Below are 26,242 nucleotides of genomic sequence, written 5' to 3'. Positions count from 1 at the left end.
TTGTTGTTGTTATTAAATATATATTCATTTTTAAGTGAAAAATAATTCTTAGGGAACATATTCTGAAGGATAACTTTATGAAAATTAATCTTAAAAAAAAAATTAGTGGTTAAGTTTTTCTGGGAGTGGAGGGTTTGGGGTTTTTTTCAGCTTTCTCTTCATCTTTCTCTCCTTCTCTCTCTCTGTCTCTCTCCCTTCCTTTTCATTTCCTGGCACTTCTTGGAGGAGGTTGGTGTGACATTACAGGTACATCTAAAACTCTGCTGACAACTCCTCTAATACTGACTTCTTTTCTCTAGTATCTCAAGTCAAAGAGTCTCAGGTTTACAGAGGATCACTTCTCTCCAGGATCAGAGGAGGGTAAGAACAGTGAGCAGCTGAAGTCAAATCCTGCTTTCATTCTGAAGACTGACATTTAGCATATGGTATGTCGGTTGTCACATTTTCCTAGGTATCACGTAGCAAACATGAGGTGCTTAAGAGAGTTCCCACTAGGCCATGAGTGAGGAGAGTATTTATCCTGCCTATTAGCCTTGGCAGGTCCTGAAATAAAACTTCCACTCTGGAGACAAACAATTCTATAATGATGAATGAAGAGAGCGTTACCTTAAGCGTTGTCAGTAGTCTATGCGAAATTTGTCAGAGAGAGAAGTTTCATGTGGATATTTTGCTGTTATTTCATGTGGATATTTTGCCACTGTTAGGAGGTTGTTGCAAGGTTCAAGTAGTTTCTAACACAGCTGTTTGAGGAGGAGCCTGTTCAGGTGAAACATCCTGAGAAGGGATGAAAACACAGTGTGGGGTTTTTTGTCTGTTTAAGCAACTGACATAACAAGCGGGATCCCTCTGAATAGAAATCTCTCTGTCTGTACAGCAGCTGGTATAAGGTAGCTCATGGATCGATATGACACAGTAAAAGAGTTTATTATAGCATCATCTATTTGGACATTATCGACTTTTCAAAAGCAATTGGTATATTATAATGGCACAGGATTTCCTCCATCATTTTTTTTAGGTGTTTTCTAATTTGAGAGCCAGATGACACCTCTCCCTCTGCTGTGTGCCATCACTTGCAAAGGTACTGTGAAACACACCCTGATCCAAAACTCAGTGTGTGGCATTTAGAGCATGCTGGTGCTAACAATAGGACAGCGATGAATAGTGTGCAAGAAGAGCAGCCTAGAGGCACCGCTCAAAGGCAGTAATCCAGGGCTACTGTCAGACTTTGGCACATTGTCAAAACACTGCTGAAGTGTCACGCAAGAAGTCATTGCCTGGCTAGTCGTTGTGCAGTCTGTGACGTTCTGTTAAATTATACGGTACCAGCCGTGATACGATTTACGTTACTTTTTTTAATACAAAATGTCACTGTGCAACTGTATAATAATAGGGGAAATTGGGAAATTTCACATTTGGAATATGTGAAACATGTCTAACGAAGAGATAGGATACTGGTGGTGATGGTTTACGTGGATTAACTGGATGTTATTTGTCCTCTGTTTCTTGTTCATCTTATTTTTCTTCCTGCTGTAGCAGTCCCTGCCTCTGATTCCCCCAGGCTGTGGGAAACAGATTGATCACAGGCTGAAAGGGGAGCGAGGGATGTAGCTGAACGGACTGGCTGTGGGCTTTGGGTGTGCTTAAACCCTGAGACATTCAAAGTCATGGTGGAAGCTTTTGCAGGAGGGTACCGTCTGTGCCATGAAGAGAGCAGGCAGATGACTGTAATATGATGTCTGGGAATGGATTTGGTAATAAAACAGTGTGCCCATGCTGCAGCACAGCACAGACAGACCTTATCTAGTTGAAATTTCAAAAGCAATAGCCACAGGGAACTCAGACAGGCACCTGTCCCCCACTGGTGATCCTTGTCTGAGCACTGCACTGCCTTCTTGCCCGACCAGCTTGTTTAAAGCTGGCCCAGCCACGTCTCTGCATGACAATACCCTGTGCTGCCTGCCCTCCTGCTCTTATTAGTGGTGGCACCTCGCTACCATCCGTGATTGTAATGCTGCCGGGCGCTCTGCAGCTGGCTGCAGAAGGAGGAGGTTGCTGTATGTGAGAGGCATTGAAACGGCTTGGAAACTGAGATGTTTGATTAACTGGGGGAGATCAAAAGAGCTGCAGGAATTATATTTGGCCAGACTATTACGATGGGACCCGAACCGTATAAAGTTGTGGTCTCCCAGGAGAACGGGCTTCAAATTAGCTGAAGCAAAATTTCTGGCCGAGTGTCAGGACAAGTGCTCCTGTGTGAGCAGGGGGGACTGCACCTGCGGCAAGGGGGAAAGTGCTGCAAGAGGAGGTTGCTCCTTAGGGCAGCGCTCCTCCAGCAATCCTTGAGCATGGGTAAGGCTGCACCGTGCCGTTCTGAAGAAGAAATTGCACATCCTGGCATGTCTGCTAGCTGCCAGAGCAAGCCTGCCCTCCTTGCCCTCACATACATGAATATATTTATGTCATTTTTATGCAGTTCCTTCCATACAAATAGAAATGCAAGAAAGAGGCACGTTCAGCTTGCCGTCTGCCGTACCTCACTGTAGCTTGCTCAGAGGGGCAAGAGATGATTTGGGGTTTTATTCCCAATGTCCAGGAGAACAAATAAAGGGTCTAGAAATGCAGACAAATCACAGGAAATATTGTAAGCAATATTGACTCAAGGAAAAAAAAAATGTTTACTTCTTTCTCTTGGAATTTGGGGCTTTTTTGTTGAATGAAGTCCTTCCCTCATGCCCTCTGAACCCCGAAGTTGTAGACAAGTTTTTGTTAGTTTGTTGTTTCCTCCTGCAGCAATTACTAATGCTGAGTTTTAGAGAGCTCTACAACCCTATTTTCACCTTAAGTCTGGTGTGGAAGAAACAGTAAATTTTGTAATTCTAATACACGTAGGGATTAAATGTTACTTCTGAGTAAAGGAATGAAGCTGGAATTCATCAACTGATGAAAAACCAGCAGAGAGCCATTTGAACTAAAACCTTTACAGTAACTCTGCTAATAGCTGAATGTGTTTTCTAGCACAGCAGTAACGCGAAGCTCAGTCCTGCCGTCTCTGAAGCCAGTAGCTGAGCTCCAGGAGGGAGGGTGAAGTTCTGATTTGCACGGATCTCACTGTATCTTGTTCTGCATGGATCTCACTGTATCTCTTAGGTCAGGGTTTGAAGATGGACTCATCATGCGAAGGGAGAAGAGCAGTAACGTGCAGGAGATCTCTTGACTTTCCAAAATACAGATGAGCACTGCACTGTTTCCAGTTGCTGTGCTCGTTTTTGTGTCAGTAAGTTAGGTTTTGACTTAAAAGAGGCTTTTTGGCTCCCTTGCAGTAACAGGAGGAGCGTGGCAAGATACAAACCAGAGCCAGGAGGGGCTGCTCCGGAGCTCGCGCATCCCTTGGCCTTGCTCCAGGAGGGCAGACAGCTGCAGACATGCTCTGGCAGGTAGCAGCCACGGCAGGAGGCAATTTCTTCTGCATAATGGCACGATGCCACTGCCTCTTCTCATGGCTTGGGCAGCAAAAAGCTGAAAATGGGCAGGAGGCTGGGATGCGTAAGAGGAGGGGAGAAAAGGAATGGGGTCAGGAGTTGGGAGTGCAAGGTTGATTGCTTGGGAGTGCCTTCCCCAGGCAGAAATTGTGGGCAAGCAGAAATAACTTGTGCTCATGAATAGAAAATAGATGGGGTCTGACCTTGCTTACTGAGGAGCTTGATGAGGGTTCAGGGGGCGAAGTCAGTGGAAGGAGATATTTGTCCTAATTTTCATCTTTATCTTTACATATTCTTAGAAAAATTGTTGGTCTGGGTTCTAAACCAGGGAACAAGTACAGAGGAGAGGGAACAGCTAGCTGTTCTGTGCTTCTGAACACCGCGCTGCAGCAAGAGGACCCCAGGCTGATAAGGACGTCGTGCTTTCATTAGAATTACAAGCAAAGTCACACGCCCAATTTGTCTGCCGTCTCCTCAGATGAAGGGAACAGCATGATTGTTGGAATGGCTGATGTTGGTGCCCCTTGCTCATTTTACGTAACTAATGTTATCCTTTCAGGTACAAAAAATGTTATCGTTACATGGATGGGCAGCAGTACTTCACTTGTGCTTTGGCTCACTGTGTTTGCTTGATGAAGCACTGGCAGGAGATACAAGTTTTCTTTTCTTTTTTTAGCATGCAGAAGGTCCGAGTTGCGACACACGAACACACAGGGCTTGGACATTTCCAAGATGTGATGGAGCCTCAAGGCGAGAACTGAAGGGTGGTCCTCTGCCAGGCCGGAGCTGCTGCCCAGGGAAAACAAGTGATAAAGTAAGGCGTACAGAGTGAGGAACTTGTGCTTTTTTTTAATCTTCTTTTGACAGCTGGCTAATCTTTCTGAATTTGGAAGTAGTCAAGAGGCATAGATGGAGTAATAATAGCGACGTGTGTCTGACAGAATGCCCTGCTGCTTTATGGCTGTTAGGAAAATACCACAGGAATTATTTTTTTTTAAAAATAGCTCAGCGTTGGAGGCACGAGGGGTGTGACTGTGGCTGCAGGAAAAAGTTCAACTTCGTAGTTCCTAAAGTCAAAAAATTCCTCTTTGCTTAATATTTATCTCGAGGAGTAAATTGGCCTCTCGTGCCAGAGAAAACAGTCTTTGGGTTCAGCAGGTCCTGAGGCAAAGAAACTTTATTATTGTTCGGGCAGGATCTGGCAAACACTGCCAGGTGCAGTGCTTTATACCTAACTTGAATCTTCCTGGTAGATGGGGGCCTAAACTTTAAAGTATGCAGCTGAGGATAAAGGCTTTGAGAGCCTGTTTTTCATCAAAAAAAGGTGTTTCAGGTACCTACAGTTAGGCTGGTACAGTTACTGGCAGGTCTGTTCAGGAACTTTGCCTAAGTTGGTGTCAGTATGGGCTGGGCTGGAAGCTCTGCAGCAAAACTGCTGAAATGCGAGGCTCCAGGAGCGCTCTCCTTGTCTCGTCCTGGTGTCGCCCTGGTTTAGGGTTGGTGCAAGTGCACATTGTGAAAGACTTTGAACGTTGGTAAAGGTTGTCTCATTGAAGAAACCGCTTTGGAGCCTTGTAGAGAGCTCTGAGTAGTTGGTAATGCCATGTCATACCGGGGTGAAAAAAAAATTAAAAATCAGTAGCACAAAGCAGGACACAGTGGAGGAGAGAGGGACATTGCCTGTTGCATTTAATTTCTTATATGTGAGCAAAAAACAGCTTGTTCATTTTCAGGTGCAGGAGAAATAGGATTTAAACAATAGTTTCTACATCGAGTAAGAGCTCCATTTACTACATCTGCTTTGAAACGCTCTTGGATATTTGTTACTGGAGCACGTGTGGATCTTCTGCAGTAAGTTTCCTAACTGCTTGGCAAGGGAGAGGAGCAACGTCTGTTAAAAATTAACTAGCAACTGAAATAAACTGCACATAAACAGCTCCGGGAGCGTGGTGATTTCATCAGTATCTGATCTACTTGTTTGTCTCAGAGCTACCCAAGTTCTTTTTAATGTTTTAGGTATTCTCTGCTTTCTGCCCAGCAGCCTTCTCGATGCCCTGCTCAGCCGTTCCATCAGGACAGAAAGGCAGATGAGTTTCTCTGAACAGCTGAGAGGATTCACTGTAACCACAAGCAAGGTGTTTTGCATGGTATGAAGGAAGGACCTGATCCTGCTCTGCAGAAGCCATTGGCAGCAGGGTCCTGGTCAAGTAAATGGGGCTTACTTCCTTCTGGGAGCACGGTGTAAGCATTTCCCCGCTTCTCTCATCTCCCACGTGGGTGAATTTACTTTCCTGATTTTCGGCAGTAATAAATAGGGGTGTGGAGAGATGCACAAACTCCTTCCAACAGCCAGTTTGTGCAGTCCATGTGCGTCCCGTACAGGAATTGCCGCCCCGTCACTGAGACACGAGGCCGGTTCGACAGTCGGGACGCAGCCGTTATTCAAAGGATGCTTTCAATAGGCTTAAAAATCCCCCTCACGTGCCACTTTGCCTGGTGGCAGCATCACGTGGTGTGGAAATGCTGTGCTCCTGAGCTGTCCAAGGGAGGCTGGTCAGTAGAAAACTCACCCGTTGAAGTGTCAGTTGGTGCATTTCAGGGCCAGAAAGAGAAGCCAGTTGTTTTCCAGACCCATGCTGAGGAATGCAGTTGCAGGCATTGCTTGCGTTCCCCATTTGCGCTTTCTGTGGTTTCACCCCTGCTTTATCAGATTGTCTCTTGAGGGGTCACAAACGTGGGTCAGATTTATCTGCCACATGCTCAGGATATTGCCCTACTTGATTTTTTGTTGTTGTTGTTTTCATGCAGTGCTGGGACCTGCTGCAGTCTGTAAAGGATTTCCTTCAGAGCAGCACAGAGGGTGACACTGAATAGGTCGCCTCTGCTGAAGGTCCCTCATTAGGAAAGCGGGCTTGCAGTGGTGACATCAGGTAAGAAAAATCTCGTCCTTACCTTCCTCAGGGAACCCAGTACAGTGTGTGAAATTGCCTGACGTCTTTAGTAGCACAGCTCACAGTTCTTGAGAGAAAAATGAAGAGTAGCACGTGCTACGTGTCATCTGTGGGGTGTTTGCTGCAGTGCTGAAGGCACTCATTAGCCCAAGAAGTGTCCTCCTGTGGGAGGATGGATGAGCAGAAGGTGGGAACAGTGCTACGGAGAGCCCGAGCAAGAGGTCTAGACTGGAGCTGTGGGGCTGCGCTGTATTTAACCCTTGCAAATTTTTGTCTAGCCCTCTAACCGCCTATTTAAGTGATCAAAGGCCATGCGATGCTGAAGGCATCCCTTGATGTACCATGTACTTTCTCTGCCTGCTTTTTGTATTAATGAAATGTTTTTTTTCAAGCCCCACTCGCACATCTTCATTTGGAAAACAAATTACTCCAATAAAAGCTGGCAGAGTAGCTCACAGCAAGCTTCACAGTGAGCCCGTGCGTGTGCCAGGGCTGCTTGCTAATACACAGCTGAGCTGCCAGAATGCTGAAGTCTCGTAACACCCCACAAAACTGCCAGTGTACCTTGTGGGTAATTAAACGTCACTCAGCTTTAGTAATCAGCCTTCGGTAATGGAGTTCAGCCAATTAAAATATCATTTTTTATAAGCGGGATAAAACTGGTGGCATATGACAGGAGGGTGACCGAATTGCTCACAGTTTAATGACACCTCTAACCGTGCCATAAAGGTGTCTGGTTTCTATGTAAATTGTTGCACACCATAGAATCGTTGGTTTTAATATCAGCGAGCAGTTTTTGTGTCATAGAGCCCTGTTTATACACTCCAAAGCGCAATGACTAAAAGGATCCCTCGACGGTAACATGAATCATGCGTGTTTGGTATTGCAGAGAGAGCATCCCATCTGGGCATGGAAACGTTGACGAGCCCGGTGGGATCCCGTCTCCTCCTGTCCTCCAGCTGGTCCCAGAAGCTGAGGTAAGATGCCAACGTTTCCTGAGCTAACTCAGAACGTCAGAGGGATGGAAGCCAAAATGTTCCTCTCGAACACCCCCACTGAATCCCAGTGATGAAATGTCTTGCCTTAAGCAATCTTCCAGTTGTTTTTTTTTCTTGTCCTCGTTTAAAAGCATACCTGGCACTGCTCGGTGCTCGTTTGGGTTGAGGTCCCTACTCACATCTCACGTATGAAAGCGGTCCTTGCTGAGAGCTGTGGTGTTGTCATCTCGAGCCAGGGTGGCGTGTGCTGTGTGAGCTCCCAGACAAGGAGCTCTTGCTCTTGTGCTGCGACTGAAGGCGGGGAAGTGACCGCGTGTGTCACTGTGCCACCCTTCATGTTGTTGTCTAGATGGAAGAGCCTGGGAAAAGGAGAAAGTTTACTTGTGCTTGGCATCTTCAGTCGCTGATATTAACATCCAGTGAATAAGTTCCAACATTTGCTGGAGCGAAGTAATAGTCAAGAGACTTGTTAAGTTAGCCAACTTTTCTTTTTCTTGATTTAAAGTTTGGATGTTGCCTTTGCTCTGTTACTGATCACGTTTCAGGGTATTCTTTTGTCTGCTTATCTTCTTCTCTGAGCACTTGTGCTGCGTGTGTATGACTGTGCTCATCAGGGAGCAAAGTCATAAAACCACACGTGAAATCGGCAGCCTTTCTGTTCTTGGTAGAACCTCTGTGGAGCTGCAACGTGACAGCCCGAGACCAAGGATGTGAGGAGAAAGCCTTTCAGGGGTGGACGGTGCAGCTCTGCCTGGTGGTGTCACCAGGTGAAACCTGAGGGTTGTAGCCAGGCATGTGAATTGGCTGCGAAAGTGGTGGCCTTTGTAGGGTTTGTGAAGACTTAATTTATGCTCAGTGATATTATTACAAATTGAGCCACTTTGAAAGAATCTTTATTAAACCAAGAGGAATATTACGTGGCTGTGCCACTAGAGGCTTTATAGAGGCTTTACAGTGTCTGTGGAAGCTCAACATTACCACGTGTGTAGAGAAGACAGATGGACGCTGCTTAAGGTACACATCCAGTCCTTTTTCTGTGTCCTGGTTTTGGCTGGGATAGAGTTAGTTTTCTTCCTAGTAGCTAGTACGTGTCCTTGTTTTGGATTGGGGATGAGAACAATGCTGACAACACACTGAGGTTTTGGTTGTTGCAGAGCAGCGCTCACCTAGAGCCAAGGGCTGCTCAGCTCCTTACGCTGCCTGCCGGGTTAAACCGCAGCAAGCTGTTTCAAAATTGGTTTTCTTTAAAAGGTGCACTTCTTTATTCTTTTTTTTTTTTTTTTTTTAACTATTGTTTGCAGTAAGAAGCCATGGTACTGTACCGGAGTTGATGCATGCCACAGTAATGCTGCATCATACATGGGGAGATTCTGCCTTGGACCACCCGAAGAGGGGGAGAAATCTGGTGGATCCATTTCTTTGGCTTTTTGACCTAAAGGAGGGCAGGGGCAAAAGGCAAGGGAAGAGGTCCCCCCTTTTGCTGGGGCACCAGTGGTGTCAGAGCAACCGTGGTGTCTCCCTCAAATCCCCTGTAAGTGGCAACCCCAAACTCTGGTACCGATGCTGCATGCAAACACAGTAAAATCCGTCTCTCAGAGCACATGCTGCACCTTGGTGTTCCAGGTGTTTGCCAAACGTGGACTGAATCGAAAGGATCCTGGATGGAAGCCTGAAATGAGACACCGGGCTGCTGAAATGCACCATGAGGAAAGACTCGGGAGAAGAACGTGACGGCTTCCTGGCTTGAACAGAAGGTAAAATGTCAGCAAATAGAAGGGTAACAAAAGTCACTGGAGAAGTGCCAGTGGCTGTATCACACAGGAAGGGGCATCCTTATTCTGTGTGCCGGACAAATACCTGGCTTGCTTTCTTAGCCTCAGCCTATGGGGTGCAGCAGGCACACACTGTGTACATTTACACATAATGTTCGTGGTACAGCCTGCGTGGAGATGCCTTAGAAATGTCCCTTTTGCTCTCTAACTGTGGTGTCTGCAGAAGGGACCTGTAGAAGAGAGGTTTGATAGCAATGGAAACTTGTTTCTGGGTCTTGGGGAATTTGTAGTGGCTGGATTAAAACAGGAAAGGGACAAAAACCTGCCCGTGTACTACAGAAGGAGGTTAGATATTGCTAAGAGTAAAGAAAGAATTGGTTGATTCTTAACAGACACAGGGAAGCAACATGAGGAGAAGTAACGATGGGGAGTGCCTCACGTATGGAACAGGGAATTATTTCTCTCCAGAAAATTCAGGCCCGCTTTGCTTCATTGCTTGACCTGTTTTTTAAGAAAATGAGGGCTAGAGCTACACGATCCATGTCTATCAAGCATGTGTAAGCATGATATCCCATCTGACTCTCCGGAGCTAAATTGGAAATTTCTTGGGAGAAGAATGGGAACCTAAGGGAAACAGTCCAGTGAGAGCTCAGATGCAGTAATTGGGTTATTTGCTATGAAAATAAACCACTGCCCTGATCCCAGCAATGTTACCCAGGTTGTTCGGCAAGTTTAAGAAGAGAGAAAAATAAAACACTAAGCCCTTCCTTTTCCAAAAAGTAGGCTATCCCAAAGCAACCAGCACGAGCACTGTGTAGAGGACAGTGTATTTCAAAGCAAGGGAACAGTTTGGGCTGTGAAGAGATCATAAAAGTTAACAAGAAGTGGCAAGAGCAGTATTGGAATGGGATTTGATTCATTTTGATCTCAGAGCTGGTGTCTGAACTCCAAAGGTGCCTCATTATTCATTGCTAAAGTTGCCTCTGTGTCCCCTGAAGATCTTCAGTCAGGTGGCATCTTCCTCTCAGCCAAGTAAAGCGTTACAGATGGTAAAAATGCATTTCCTCTCCTATCACTAGGGCTGTCAGATGCAGTAGGTGTGCTCCGAGAACGCATGAACTTCAAAGCAGGAGGATGTTTCTGTGCTCTTCTAAATCACCGCCGGAGCCTGCCACTAAAAGTAGCACTTCTTCCCAGCGCTGCAGGTTTACTCCCGTGCGTGGTGCTCAGCTCAGTCGTCTTTAATTGGTGTGGAAGTCCTCAAACCTGGCACGACTACAGGATGTCAGGATAAAGCAGCAGGTAAGCAACTGGGTTTTTAACTACCAGGAAAATTTTAATGATTTTGTGTTTCAGATATATGCATATATATTTACTACATTTTACATACTACTATACACATATATACCATTATACATATTTACTATTTCTTAGTTTATGTATAGTTAGTTTTACACATGTATATAAATGAAAGTAGAAAATTTGCATAGAAGTTAACTGGGCCTCAGCTGACAATTAATGACTCCAGCTTTCTAAAATCCATTTCTAAAAATGTATTTTCCTCTTCGAGGACAGAGAAGGAGGATGGAGGTTGCTGGCACAAGCAGTCTTCTGCTCAGGGTCGGCTCCTCATGGCTAAGCTGAGTGGGGTAAAATCTTATTAGGGTGATTGTTGCAGTCTCCAACTATGAGAAAAATAATGCTTCAACCTCCACCTCTAGGACGATTTATGAGGGAAACCTAGGGAAGCTTTACACCAGAAGGAATGGGGTTTATTGAAAGCACTCACTAGTGAGTTAATGACATGGCTTTGATGAAACGTGAGGCGACAGTACAGCATAGAAACAGGAAACAAAAATTTTGGATCTGTCCTGTCCATTGTACTTACTTTAGTATCAGCAAATGCAGAAAATGCACGCTGTCACTGGGCATGGTATCTGTAATTTATGAATAATCTTTATTTTTAATACTGGGGGGGGAGAGATTAGCATGTCTTTTTAACGCATAAAATTGTAAGTTGGTAAAAAGCTGTACGGTACATTTGATAACTGTTTTCATGTGCATTTAGTGCAACTTCTCCACTTGCCTAAGTGTTTAAGCAGGCATTTTTTTTGGCACACTTAGTTACCTATTTATTAAGCTCTAAGCAGAAGGGCAGTTATAAATCACCGCATAGGAATACCTCAGGCCATGTTTTGATCTTTCCTGAGGCTCGCGTGAAAATGGCAGCATCTGCTCCATCCTGGCTGAGGTGTCCAGCGGGAGCTAGCAGAGGAGTATCGCACCAGCCCCACAAACCAGCCTCACCTTGTTGGAAACACCGCGTGAATGTGGAAGAGAGGAGGGGACGCACACGGTGTCACTGCATGACCAGCTCCAGAGGTGAGTGACCGACAGCCGTGGCAGCGAGTGCAGAGCCAGACTCCCAAAGGCCATCCCAGTGCCACCGTCAGTGGTTACAGGGCTTTACGGTGTTTGTCACCTGTCTGATTGTGCAGATGAAGTGCAGGCCACCAAATCCTCCTGTTGCCATCTGAGTACTTATTTCTGCTCACCATCCGTATTCAGTGAGATTCTGGGTTCTAAGGCCTGTTTGTAAAGGGGCAAAAACCGCTTTGTCTCACTTAGGAGGTTTTTGTTTTAACCAGGGAGTCTCACTCTAAGAGAGCTGTGGTAATATAAGAAAGACCTTTCTTCTTCCACTGCATATGAAGCAGATCAAAATGCGTTAATTATGGTAGATGTCACAGAATACAATTTGAGCAGGCTCAGTAGTGTGCTGTGGTTGCTGGTGTTTCTTCTAGAAAGGACATTTTATATCTCAAACTCTTGATTTACCCATGAAACTGTTCTAAAAGCTATTTTGAAAATTGTCACGCTTCGTTTCAAATAATATATATATACTTCCTTTTGAATAATATATATATACAGCTCTTACCATATTATAGTCAAATGCACTTTTAATTTTAAATTTGATAATAGTTAAATAATTAGCTACCTCATTGTTGTTGACTTGACATATTTTGGTTCATTTCATTGCACTAAAAATGAGACTTTTGATCCAGAAATGAAAACAAGATATTCCAATTAGTAGTAACAGCCTTCTTTACTGATTACTTTAAAATAAAGACAAGGCATTTCAACTATTCACAAATATTTCTGACATATTGCAAAGAAACATAAGAGAAAAAAAGATCATGATCATATCTGAAGCAAAATAGTTTAAAGAATTTTTACAAATGCATTGTTTTTCCATTTCAAGATTTTTGCTGACACACTTCTGCAGTATCTGGTGAAATCTCTTATACATACAGTGCTAGGGGACAAATTGAAAAAGTATCCTCAGAAAGGTATTTTGTCAGAACCAGGCACTCAGAACATGGCCTCTCATCGCTGTGGACTGTCTGCAAGGTTTAATTTATTTCTTTTTAATGGTATATTTATAGATTGATAGAATGATAGAATCATAGAATATCCCGAGTCAGAAGGGACCCATAAGGATCATCAGGTCCGACTCCTGGCACCACACAGGTCTACCAAAAGTTCAGACCATGTGATTAAGTGCACAGTCCGATCTCTTCCTAAATTCAGACAGGCTTGGTGCAGTGACCACTTCACTGGGGAGCCTGTTCCGGTGTGCGACCACCCTCTCGGTGAAGAACCTCTTCCTGATGTGATATCCTGATGATATGAAGCTGACATTTGTTTTACATTTTATGTAAGTATTTAAAAGATCCAATACCTATTTCTCCTATGTATACATTTTTGAAGCTTTAAGACTGTGCCACTAACAACACTTTATCTGTCTTTTGTCATTTTCTGACATGTTACTATTACTTTGTCAAATTTAGACTTATTAATGGCAATGATGATGATGTTCCTTAACCAAAAATCACAAACGAAATCGAACAATTCCCTGGGAAACTGCAGACCACATGCATGATATGCAAGTAAAAAATTAGTCCAAAGTTCTGATAAACATTTAGTGCCAGCTAGAGCTAATATTTGGTCTAGTTCTAAACAGTAAAATGCTTATTATATACAGAACAGTTGGATGGAATATGGACATTTGACAAGGGTGGCTCAAGGCATTTCACGGTCTGAATTGTTTGCACGGCCATAAGGCGGCTGCCCTTTTTCGTTTAGGCGTGGGCTTGTGCCAGGCATGGGAAGGGAAGGGCCCTCAGCACTGCAGAGGGCTCAGTCACACGAGGTACAAGTTACCTTCTCCTGGCTGCGCAATCTTCAGCTCAACCAGGAGTTTCTTGCAGGACTGAGAGCCCGTTAGGGCTTGCTCCTGAGCTAAAAGCAAACCTGGACAGCATGATCAGATGCCAGTTTACGTCAGGTAAGGATTTGGTCTTTTGCCTTCACCGTATTACAACACAAAGAACTGTACCAGCATTTCTCAATGAGCACCATTAACTGACTTTGGTAACATATCTGTTGGCAGGCCCAGTAGAATCACACCATGTGCTGAACTCCTGTCTCGTGTAATAGGAAAGCACAGCTGCCAACTACCTCGCAACTAGAGTCTGTAAGTATTCAAAACATAAATATGTTCATAACCATACACATATACACAAAACACAGCAGTAGCAATATTACAGGATGCAGCGCCTACTCTATGTAACTGCTTTTTAATACAGATGCAACACCCACGTAAATGCTATTTAATATGAAACAACCCCTCCTCGAAGGTCAATGGCAGCACGCCAAAGGTCAGGTCCAGGCTTCAGCCAGGCTGAGCTGGCTCTGCAGCTAGCTCAATCCCACTGTCTGTCAACTCTAATTAATAGAAGAGTAGCACTATGGGAAAATAATGAGTATCTGTTAACTTTCTGAGCCGGAGATTTCTTTTCACGCCATTTGTAATTATTTCTCCCTTTTTCACAAGTGCTCTTTGTGCGAGCGCTCATTAGGCTTAAGAGAGGATAAAGTTATCACATACAAAATATGATTTAGGAGTAAGGCTTAATAGAAGCAACCAGCAATTGGGTTTGGAGCTCCTGAATCCCGGGAGGTGCTCTTCATGTTTTTAAGGGAAGTTTCAGTGAGATTGCACTTAGCAGACCACTAAGAAGTTGTCACTCTCCAGCTGGTTCTTCTTTTTCTTGCAGCTCTGTTTCAAAGCTCGATAGGAATAGTACGAGAAGGGCTAGAGGAGATGACTGTGCTAGTCCCCTGTCTTTGCTAATGTTCTTCAGAGCAGCGTCCTCTCCTCAAGATCACATCATCGAGTCCAATGTCCCCAGTTCTTCCTTTCCCCTTTTCCCCTCTGAAAATAACCTAGGAAAAGAAAAAGAACAATTGGAGTGCAAGAATGAAATGAAAGAATCTTTGCTTGTGTGAGTAACTGGGTAATGGTAAGAAAGCAAAAGCAAAAGAAAGTGCAGCCAGTCTTAACTGACTCAAAAATGCCTATATAATTCTGCTCAGAATTATGGATTTTTTTTCTTTTTCTGATCCTCTCCTTCTTTCTTCACTTTAGCAGGATCTTTGTGACGAGCCAGCAGTTCAGGATGCAGTTACGGCACAAATCAAGGTGGTGATTAAAGCCCTGCTCCAGTTGCCAGATCTGAGGTAAGAACTTCCACATAGGAGAATCTGTTGTGCTTTCTGTAGCTCATTGCTGCACTGTTCTCATTGTCCCTCACAGCAAACACACAACATCCTGCCTAGTCTAACAAAATCCTGTCTAATGGAGGAGCTTTCCATCCCTAAAACACCTCACAGATGACTTGGTCCAAATGCCAAACATAGTTGGAACTGGAAACCCCCAACTTTTATTTAACAAATTCTGGCTCCTGCAGAGCTGCGGTAATCTAGAGAAGCACTGACTGCTTGCAAAAATGGCAGTGGAAGTTTGGGCATGGATTTACAGAGACCGTTAGCAGTCCAGATTTAGCCTGCATAGAAGAAATTCAAACATAAAGCTCGAGTAGAAGACCTGTAGCATAAATCAGGGCAGGGATGATTTACAGAACGGCCAGCTGACTTGCCATAAATCAGTATCGGTCACCAGTATTACTGCCTTACAAGCAGAAGCCTGAATGGCTTTAATATGGTATTTTTGACCAGGTTTTAAAAACTATTCAAAGCCTACAGCAAAACTTTGTAATCGTCTGTTGTTATCACTGAGCTGGAAGGAGTTAATACAGACTTACAGATCAGAAATTCACCTGTGTAGTTAAAAAATAGTTTGGATGCTTGCTGAAAGCAGACTTTTATTTTAAATAAAGCATAGTAACAGGGGAAGTCAGAGAAGCTATGTTGAATATGCTGAAATTCTTGTTTAGAAATAAGTGATTTTTGGATGTGCTGTAGAAATAGTTTACACAAAGCAAAGTCATCAGAAAGTCTGATAAAGGATTCCAGTCTCTATTCATATTCTCAGGTTTTCAGAAGCCCCCCCCCAAAAGCACTAGTATTTAATTGCTTTTGCTTTTCAATTAGCTAGAAAATTAAGTGTCCATTTTTCCTACACTTCTCTGTGGCTAGGGCCTTCCCTGCTTATCTAGCGTTTTTTCTCATTCCCTGATCCTTGGAATAAATGTCACAAATGCTTTAGGTCAGCAGCCCGGGCTACCCAGCCTGGCTGGAAAAGTTCCCAAACTTGACGATTCTGCAAGGTCCTGTGAGGCAGCGATCTGTTACGGTTTGCAAGCCACGCTGACAGCTACTGCTGAGGCAGAGGACAGTGCAAAGGGGAGCTGTTATTCTTCTTTAAAAGCTTTGGGGGGGTCCCTAAAACTCATTTACTTGTCTGCCAGTAAATACGTTAGTAATACATATTTACTTTAAAAGTGTTCTTATAGAGACCATGTTTAACATAGCACCCTACCTCTGAGGGTCAGTGTTAAACTTAGCAAAAAATTGTAAGAATGGGATAAATATATTGTTCACCTGCTATAAATGTCCACATTCTCAGTCTGACATTCGTTTACAGCTAACAGAACACCAGGCATCTTTTTTATTATTGCTCTGCTGAAAGCAGAGACTGAAGAAAAATGCTGAGCATTTGATGCATCATTTTAATCACCCAATGCTTCTAAGATTTCCAGGTATTAAAAGATTCTCCATGGTACTTCATACAGCTGCTTCTGATTATGTTAAACAATTTTGTGATACTGGCATACCGAGATCATCAGTTACCTCCTCATCCAGATCAGCTGCAGGTGTGCTGAAGAACGTAAAAACATGTGCAATAACACAGGTAACCTCCCTGCAGTGTCAGAAATGACTGTTCTCAATATCCCATATATTAATATATACGGGATATTTTATATATAATAATATATAATATATACTATTATAGTATATATAGCATATACTGTACATACTATATAGTACATATATACACTATATACTATACACTATATATAGTACTATATACTATACTATATAGTACATATAGTATGTATACTATATTACGTGCTATAGTATATAATATAAACAGATACTACATATACTATGTATACTAAATATATACACTATATATACTATTAGAGTATATATACACTATATATTATATAGATATAATTTATATTATATTAGTATAGTATATTATAGTATATATAATATATAGTGTATATATACACTAGTATGCTATAATAGTGTACTATTATAGTATATATATACTGTACAGTATATAGTGTGTGTATTTAATATTGTATATATACACTAGTATACTATAATAGTGTACTATTATAGTATATATACTATTATAGTATATATAGTATATAGTGTGTATATATATAGTATATAGTACCTGTTCATATTATATACTGTAGTATGTAATATATACTATATACACTACTATATATAATAGTATATATACTATATAGTATAAATATACTATATTATAGTATAAATATAGTATATAGTGTATGAATTATACACTACAAATTATAAATTATATATAAATATAGTATATATATACTATTATAGTGTATAGTGTGTGTATATAGTATATATTGTATATATTATATACTATAGTATATAATATAAACAGATATAATCAATATCTGTTTAACCACTTCTTAATCCACAGGGGATGATCCTTCCTATTGCATGACACTGTGTTTTTTTAAAGCATATTTCACGACCAATCTTGATACAGGCTATTTGGAAAATTTGTACTTGCTTGCTTTTTTTTTCAAAAACAAGTACAGTATGCTCTTGTCCTTTAGGTTGCTCTTTCCTACATGATAAGTGAGTCCCTGATGAAAAGGCTGTACGAGGTAGCTCAGTACAAGCTATTTTGTAGTTTTCCATCTGTCTATTACTATGGGTGTTGTGGTTTGTTCTACACAGAACTAATTAGAAATGTGATTCCATTGGCAAGGATAAATGTAGAAGTAAAAAACAGGCAGAAATTGGACCCGGAAGGCAAATGATTGAGTGCTACACCACCTAAGTGTCTTCAGAGTCTCATGCAAAGAAAAAAAAGGCAGTAAATGCAATTGTACTCACACTCTTGGTGCCCAGTCCTCGCAAAGTTATGTGTGTCTGCCTCCAGCCATGGCCACCGTTTCTCCCCCAGACAGCTGGGCCGTGAGCACCGTTTCTCCTCACAAAGACTTGGAGGGCACCAGAATGCAGGCCGGGCACCTTGTGCCGAAACGACAGGCATAAGTCCCCAGCCTGAGCCGCGTGGCCCAGCGGCAGGATAAGATGCGCTGCTTTTCCCTCTTTGCCTTCGGCTTCAGAGATGGTCAGGTACTGTCCCCCTGCAAAAGGGAAAGCAGTGACTTTGGTAAAGTTCTGCTGTTTGATAATGCTTATGCATTTGGTCCTGAAATTTTAAAGAAATAAAAAAAGACCATAAGGTCCAGTGAGTCGTAAATAAAGCATATTGGTGCTGGACTGAGAACCAGAACTGACACATCTCCCCCTGTAAGGTAAGATTTACAGTGCTGGGCTTCTATTTACAGTGTGCCAGGTTAGGGCTTTCTTATCTAATCTCTTTTTTACACAGCAAATACTACAGCTGTTGAAAATGAAGTTCATCTGTTTCTTCATTTCAGACATCCCCTTGGTGACTGATTTTAAACCCCAGTGACATCGAAGCTACCGTGTAAATTTATGTATCTTGTAAGCTGTATGTTTGCTAGTAGAAGGCCAGCATAAATGTTACGCTGTAATCGAGCTACAGCTCTGTACATTGCTTTTATCTTGGAAACTGCGTTAACAGGTTAAGTCTCTAAGTGTATCTATTTGCAAATAAGACCAGCCTTTTCATTTAACCATAATTTAAACTCTTAATCTATCTGAGATACAGAAAGTTAGAAACAGTTAGTTATGATTTCCAAACAGCTAAAGTCTTCTCTAACAGTAGTAAGCTGCTACTGAACACAAGCACTTAATTCAAAACTCCATTATTATCTCTGATCATGTTTGAAGTATAAGTAAGTACCTTCATAAAAACACCTAGTACATGAAGTAGAGGATCTCATGGATATAGCAATGGCCATTAAATGTTTTTTAGAAAAAAAGAAACAAAATTATACATCCATAAATCCCATACACCTTTTCATGTAGGTACTTAGAACTACAATAAATGGAACTTCAAATCCTGCAGAAAACTCACACCTGTCTTTTATCTTTGAACTTTTCATTAAAACATTTTCAAGGTGGATGATAACTTTCAAATTTAAACTGACCGAAGGGGGGGGTGGTACTCTTAAAAGAGAAAAAGAAAGAAAAAAATCTTATTTTACTCTTAACCTAAGAATCTATTTTTAATATATGAGAGCAGAGTATCAAAGGATCTAAGTTAAGGTAAAGGGTCCAGGCAGCCCTCGTAATTGAAACCAATGCTGTAGGTTTTGATATTTTTTTCTAAATACCGCATATTAATAAGAATATATTCTTAACAGTTAAATTGTTGCCATGCTACTACCAGGACTTGTCAATCACTTAGAAGTAAAGCAAACGATGTCTCCAATTCACTACTTCTACACGGGTTTTAAAGTTCCTTTGGCCTCATTGAGAATTAACTAAGCCAAGTATTTTTCTGTTAAGGCCTCACGTCTGCATTTGGGCGTGAAGTGGGATCCATTTGTCCAAGTATCTGTTAAAGCTTTCTTTTTTTTATTAATGAATTGTTTTTGCCTCAAAGTCACTAACTGCTAAAATAAGAGAATTCAAATAGCTGCACCTGTTTGTTGTAGATACAATTATTTCACTCTGAAAGTACTGACCTGACTCATTACCTGCATGTGTTTCAGATAGTTACAGTGACTGAACCCAATCAATAGGAAACAGATTTAGTAAGCACAAAGCCAACATAGCTGTAGGCATGCCCCTACAGGAAAAGGTCCCCTCAAAGCAGCATTTTCCGCATGCGAGATAAGCTTATAAGGCTTCAGCGTGGCACCTTTCAAAATACAGATTCTGATAAACCAATAAATGCCAAACTTTGAAAGGTGAAAGCAAACACTCCGGCGCAAGCTGTGAAAATAAATCTCTGAAACAAGGTATTCCAGACAGGAGGGAGTGGGGTGGGTGACTTCAAGGGACTAGTTTTAACAGGTTGTGTCAACAGCAATAGAACAGGCACAGGAAACAAAAAGCTGAGTGTCCCTGACTGGAAAGCAACACCAAGGGAAAAAAGGTCTAAGAAAAAGCCAGTTAAAAATCATGGCTCTGGAACTTAGTACATATTAACAACAGTTTTTGAATACAGATAATTGATATGCTTTAATAACGTACTTTCTCAGAAATACAGTGGTTTTTGACTCCATTGTTTAAAACACTGTGGGAGTTATGGGTGGTCTTTTTAAACACGCCAGCCTGCATGCAGGACACGGCTCCATTTTCTGTTCTGCAGGAGGAGGGAGCTCTGCCCTTTGAGTCATCCATGAGACTCTTGAAGTGTCATAACAAGCTACAGAAAACAAGAGCATGTCCGTGAGCAGGAGGCACTTCCACTTAGCCATCCAAACAGACTGAAAAAAGCTGCTGAGCACACCTGCCCTGGTGGCAAACGACTGCCCCATCATGGCAATGTCAGCACAGACCTCTATGACAAGGTGGGATGTAGGGAAAATGGGTCTCGGTGCCCTCATCCTCCCTCAACTTAACCTACAGCATCTGAGAGCGTTTCCTTCTGAAGCCGGCCATCCGCTCACATAATGCGAGCACTGTGCGCTTCAAAGGCTGCTCTTCAGGGCATGAAGTAATCCCTTCCTTACCTTACAAGAAGCCAGAGACGTGTGGTGTGTCTGATCCCCGGGGCTGCAATGCGGGCACTGCAAGGGGCAGGGTGCATGGACACGCACCCCTCAGTGCCGCTGGGTAACACCTACAGGGGCCTCACCCAGCTCACCGGTGGCGTGGCGGAGCGGCCCTTCTGCTGGGACCACAGCCGGAGGTGTGCGACTGAAAGGGTCTCACCTAACGGTGCCACTCCCCTGTCCTGCAGGTGGCTAGCGCACGCTCCCCTCTAACAGTCATTTCAAGGTCACTTTTGTCCACCCCAAGCATACACTTAGACACACGCAGAAATTGCTGCCCATTACCAGCCTAGTCTTCCTTCCTTCCAGCTACTTAACAATTTTCCTATACGGTGGTTTCTGTAATTTAGCGTTGAATTTAATAAAATGAAGCTGAGAGACTGAACTAAACTAAGAACATTATATTTGGCAGCAGAACAAAGACTAGTCCCAACACTTTCTTTAATTTTACTACTAATATGGAAATAATTATGTCCGTGTGGTGATTTGAAAAATAAGCTTTGTTTCTCCATAAATAAAAGTTGTTCTCTACTCCATATTTTTGTTCTTTCTGATCCTTTTTGATTCTTTTGAGACATCTTTTACTAAATACACTTATTACTCTTTTAGATACATTTGTAAAGATAGCAGCTAAAATTCCAACACAAATCATCTTTCAATGTTTTTTTTTTTCATTTTGATTTTGTACACAGAAGAGGTGTGCTTGTGAAACATAGCCTATAACTGAAGGGATACAGAATCTGTGCAAATGAGGGAACTGTCACCAACCTCAAGCCTGGGTAGCTCTTCAGCTACAGGATATGCTCGTACATGTGTGTCTTACCTGATGCATCTCTAATGGGTTCCCAGTGCAAATCATCATCTTTGTCCTTGATCCATCCACACAGGCCGCTATCAAAATTACAGCTGTGTACCAGCACACCTAGGCAGAACAGAGCAGGAAGGCAAAAGAAAGTGGTTTTAATTCCATTGGCTGAGGAACTATAGCAATTGCCCTTGTGGCTGACACTGGCACATAAACAGGGAAATAAAATGCAGCAGAAAGAGCACTAGAAAAAGAATACGTAAAATTACTAAAACAATGAAAGGGCTGCTCTTATTATTACTAACAATTCATGCTATTTTTGTGCTTAGTCTGTTAGGAAAAGAAACTATAAAGGTTCACTTAGGTGTTTTTTGTTTTCTTTTTAAGAAGCATAGCCTAAACAAGGAGCATAAGGTGCAGGAGTCCTGTAAAATGTATAAATGCACAAAAAAAAAATCAAAATAAATCCTAAACCCCAGGCCCCAAACAGGAGATGTGATCTTTACCTGGGTCATCGTTGGCTTCAAATTCATCAGCGGTAATCCCTCTTTCAATTTCAAGTATTTCAAACAGATTATTGCTCACTCCAGGCTGGCGTGGAACTGTGAGAAAAGTAGTTTTTTTCAGAAATGAATGAGATAAAGCTAGTTAGTGACCTACTTCCTTATCTTTAATAAAAAACGGCAGAGCAGCTCTGGGCATTGTGCTTTTCTTGGAAAATTCAATATACTTAATTATAGTTGACATGAAGATTCATAAACTTTATGCCGAGGTGATTTACGTTGTAACATTTATCTGAACTCCATAAAAGGTGACTGCAAATCTGCTAAAGGCTCTTCTAACAAAAGCTGCTTTTTCAACCAAGGAAAAAAAACGTTTAACCTTGAAGCACACGTTTGGAGAAAAACGCCAAATGCACTTTTTAAGCTAGTGGTTTCTCAATAAAATGAAGCCACATTAAAGCCCTTCCTCAAATTTTCTGAGGCACTCACCTTCCACAGCTGTTTTATAGGAGGATGTCAACACAAAGCACTGGTACTTGGAAGAAGCCCCACATGAGATACCCTATGCAGCCAAACTCAGAAACACAGCTGAGGGTATTACCTTGTCCCTGCAAAGGATTAGAGTTCCCTGAACAATTATCAGGATTAGACTCAAGTTGAAAAAGAGGAGTTTTCTATTCAAGTGTAATTCAATTTTTTACTTTCCGATAAAGTCTGTCCTTCAGTTGTTCTCAGCTGCAAGGGGAAGGAATGCTCTCGGTCGTTTACAGGTTATTAGACACTGAGCTGCAGCCACAACAGCCTGAAATTTAAGAAGTCTTCGTGAGAGCCACGGCTGCAGAATTCAGGGGGCTACAAAGACTTCCACTTACTTCTGAAGAGTGCCAGGCTGTGTACGTCTCCAGAAATAACACTCGGGTGTCAAACCTGAGAGACAGCTCAAACTAGATATAAAGAGATTGCGCTGGCTGGAGCTGTCTGGGAAAGTTCCTCTCCGAGAGGCAGGTCTCCTGCATAATTAATAACAGTAGCACCGGGTTTCAGGCGCGTCCTGAGATGTTGCAGACACCTCTGACACCTACAGTATTTGTGAGAGCCTTATCTCTTAAAAACTTGACACATTTTCCATACTCGGCGCTCAAAGAAGTATCTAAACATCTGCATATGCTTTTTAGGCAAGTGAGAACAAGAATTGAGAAGATTTATAATAAAATAAACAACCATGTTGTTTTCAGGAAATCAAAGATAAGAAGGAACTTCTTTTGCACTAGGACAATATGTAAATAGGATCTTGCAACAACCCCTCTAAATCCAGAAGACAGAGCAAAACGAAAAATAAGAATGAGGTAGCTTCCTGCTTTTCACAACTGGGAAAAATAAGCAGCCTGATAACAGGTTTACCAAATGCAAATGTATTTTTAAAGTAGTATTACATGCTACAAATTTTGTATAGCAAAATGAAAAAGCTTGAAGTCTGTATGAAGCTCATTAATTCCTCAATATTGCAGTCATTTTTGGAATTATTCCTACTTTTTTTTTGAAACATTTGTAGATTTTGGAATACGTCTATTTGCAGTCTAGGGTATTAACACACAAACAGCCTCAAGGGCTTCAGGTTGGTTTGGGGAGTACAGGCCTGTTAATTTTTACATAGTTTGTACTAATACTTTGGCTATCTCAATAAGCCCCCGCAGTGAGGATCCACTTCACGTTACAGTCATGCTGCACCCCGCTCATCCCTAGGCACACGGCAGTCACCACACAAGAGGCCCATCCTCAGCCCCGGATCCCATGCAGCTGCCAGCAACCCCAGCCCGCCTCTCCTCTAGTTCAGTAAAATACCATTTCTAACGCACTGTTAGTCTATAAACATCCGAGTTACACCTGTGCGCACACACAGGCATTCTCCAAATTAAAGTTGGTATCACTGACCAATAATTAAAGCTCTACAAAGGATATTTTTTCAAAACTTTTCTCTAAAGTCCTCTCCAAACACTGTTGTCATGGGTTTCTAGAAAAACAGGTTGCAGGGCTTTAAAATAGTCCTTTCAGTGCTCAGCCCCCATGAGAGGAACGTGCACTCGGTATGAAACGAGTTACCACAGGAGATGCAGGACTCCAAATACGATCCATGTGTACACTTCTTTTTGCTACGACAACTTGTATGCCGAGTGGTGATCCTGGGAGAAAGTATTTGGCACAGTTATTTTCTGCAAGCTTTCCAAGCCCTTTCTGTGTACTTTATATAGCATATCAGTGTGCTTTTCACTTTACTCCAATGGTTTGATAAAGCTTGTTAAATATAAACTTGGCTTCTTTTTCTTGGAGAATGCTGTTTGCTGTGAGCGAGCCAATACATCAACACCACCATATTCTCAAAGTTAATTAGTGTGAGTTCTTCATGGATGCATGTATGTGGGGGGGAACATTTAATAACTGCTTAAGACTGACTTCTTTTCAGCTTTTTAATCCCTGGGGAAACAGTAGGACTTTTTTTTTTTTTTCATTACTTGTTAATTGCTGAGTTTGGGAGTGTAAGAGATGGTGTGTGCATGCCAGGCTGTTTATAATTATAGAATAATCACTGTTTTGGTGTTACAAAACCAAAACAAACCATGGAGTGCAGCTCCACATCACTAATAATTTTTATGACTGTCAGTAGTACAGTGCTCTGCCTTACAACAAACGTTGCACACTTACACAATCCCATTCCACACAACGAGCATGACCAAGCTTCCCACTTCTGGTCAAAGCAAAGCGAGCAAAAAGATTTTTTTTTTTTTGACTGAGTAGTTGCTACGATTAAGAGTTGTTAAATTCCACTTCTAAAAATCCCCACAAGTGAGGAGCTCTCATGCAGAACTAGCAGAGAGCAGCTAAGAGAAAGGGTAGCCCAAAGGTCAGCCAGGCTCCTCAGTCATTTAGTACGGAGTACAGCCTCTTTTCCCCCAGGGAAGACTTAGATTCATGCTGGGCTAAAAAGAAGGGGCAGCAGAGAGATGCACTTCACCCTTTTTATTCGGATACCCCCAGTGTCCTGGCTGTGTTGCCTAAAGCTCTGCAGATTCCAGCTTTGCAGTGAGAATTACTGGAGAATTACAGTGAGGAATGGCTTTGGTGGGCTGTCCCACCTCTAAATATCATTTGCATAATGGTGAGAGACGGTGCTCGAGTGTGACTGCTCTGAAGTCCAGTCCTGCATTCTCAGGCAGTGAGAAGGCTCATTAACTCCGGCCTAAGTCGAACATCTTTTTATATATGTTTCCATAAGATCCTGTGAAAAGTAACCTGCTTTTCTATGAGGAGAGGTGCAGTGACAACTCAGTTTGCGGGAAACACAGCTAAAATAACTAGCCTACAACAGCTTGCACATCAGATCTGGGGGTGTAGCTAGGTGGAAGATGGATGGAGGGTATGATTTGTGAGACTCCTAAATCTTAGGGTTGAGCTCCAGAGTACAAACAGGAACAAAGGGCCTCTCTTAAATGCTTAAATATGAAAATGAATACATTTTAACAGGTGCCAGAACAGTGAGGACAAATTAGCTGCTATTGCAAAATGATGCTGCTCCAGTGATAGCAGGGAATAACAAAACCCACATTCTTGCTTTTAGCACTTCCCTTACTTCAGCGGTTTCGAGGATCATGTAACTGCATTTACTGCACTAAGGACTTCTCAGCCATTGAAAGGGGCAGCAAAAAGAATCGTTTTACTCCTATCTTTAGATCTTTTTAATAGCTGTTATGAGAAAAGACTCCCAATTCCAATCTCTACAGCTCCACTAAGGAGCTAAGAAGGAAAATTGCTGAACTATCTTTTAATGCAGATAAGGGGTTTTGTTCTTGCTCTGCTGATACCCAGAGTTATGCTTTGTCTTTAAGCTTATGCTTTTAATGCTTGTCACCCAGATCCCAATGGCAGCAGAAATTCCTGGCCTTACTGAGAAGTATGTTCTCTTTCTTAGACTTTAGCCATCTTAGTAAACAGAAGAGATTCCTCTGTATTTCACTACAGTTTGTATGAGCCCTGAAATAGTTAAATATTAAGCCATCGCTGCATTCCTCCCTCATTGCCATTCCCCCTGTATCCGTATCAGCAGATTATCCTTGGTGCCAGATTCCACTGTCTGCATCTCACAGAGTGGTTCAAAGGCCAAGTGTAGGAATTCCATTTTAAAAAATACTCATTTTTTGTTCTCTGAAAAAGCAGCTCGGCACACTCATTACAGGCACTTTTAGAAAAGGGGTAAAGCATCTAAGGAAATGCGACAACCCAGTACCTGTCAAAAACTGCAAAGGTATTTAAATAACATTATCAGCAGAGTGCTTTGTGCTCTTTGTTACCACTGAACAGACCAATCTCCCTGGTCCCCAGCTGATTTCAAGCTGAGCAGCACATTCAAGAGTGTTCAGAAGTGAAAGCTTAGGAGAGGTTTGCCCGGCGTGAGATGACAGGTCAAATAACAACAAAGGGCGAAAACTGAGAGCGAGTCAC

The 26,242-nt window shown here is 42.3% G+C and overlaps 1 protein-coding gene across 4 annotated transcripts in view; it reads right to left on the bottom strand.

Annotated features, from left to right (window-relative positions):
* Positions 1-12,287: 12,287 nt before the first annotated feature.
* The window catches only part of NPNT (nephronectin), a 50,700-nt gene continuing 36,745 nt past the window's right edge, over positions 12,288-26,242 (bottom strand). For all 4 annotated transcript variants that reach the window (XM_066996836.1, XM_066996837.1, XM_048066440.2 and 1 more), the window contains 4 exons: positions 21,752-21,847; positions 21,264-21,362; positions 17,676-17,932; positions 12,288-14,489 (listed from right to left, as the gene is read on the bottom strand). In XM_066996836.1, the coding sequence (XP_066852937.1) occupies positions 14,394-14,489; positions 17,676-17,932; positions 21,264-21,362; positions 21,752-21,847 (548 nt within the window). In that variant the 3' untranslated portion in view covers positions 12,288-14,393. The remainder of the gene's footprint in view (positions 14,490-17,675; positions 17,933-21,263; positions 21,363-21,751; positions 21,848-26,242) is intronic.

This window comes from Anser cygnoides, chromosome 4 (assembly GCF_040182565.1).
Source record: "Anser cygnoides isolate HZ-2024a breed goose chromosome 4, Taihu_goose_T2T_genome, whole genome shotgun sequence".
Taxonomy (NCBI): Eukaryota; Metazoa; Chordata; class Aves; order Anseriformes; family Anatidae; genus Anser; species Anser cygnoides.
The sequence above is the reverse complement of the archived record's forward strand: the minus strand, read 5'-3'. Positions and strand labels throughout refer to the sequence as shown.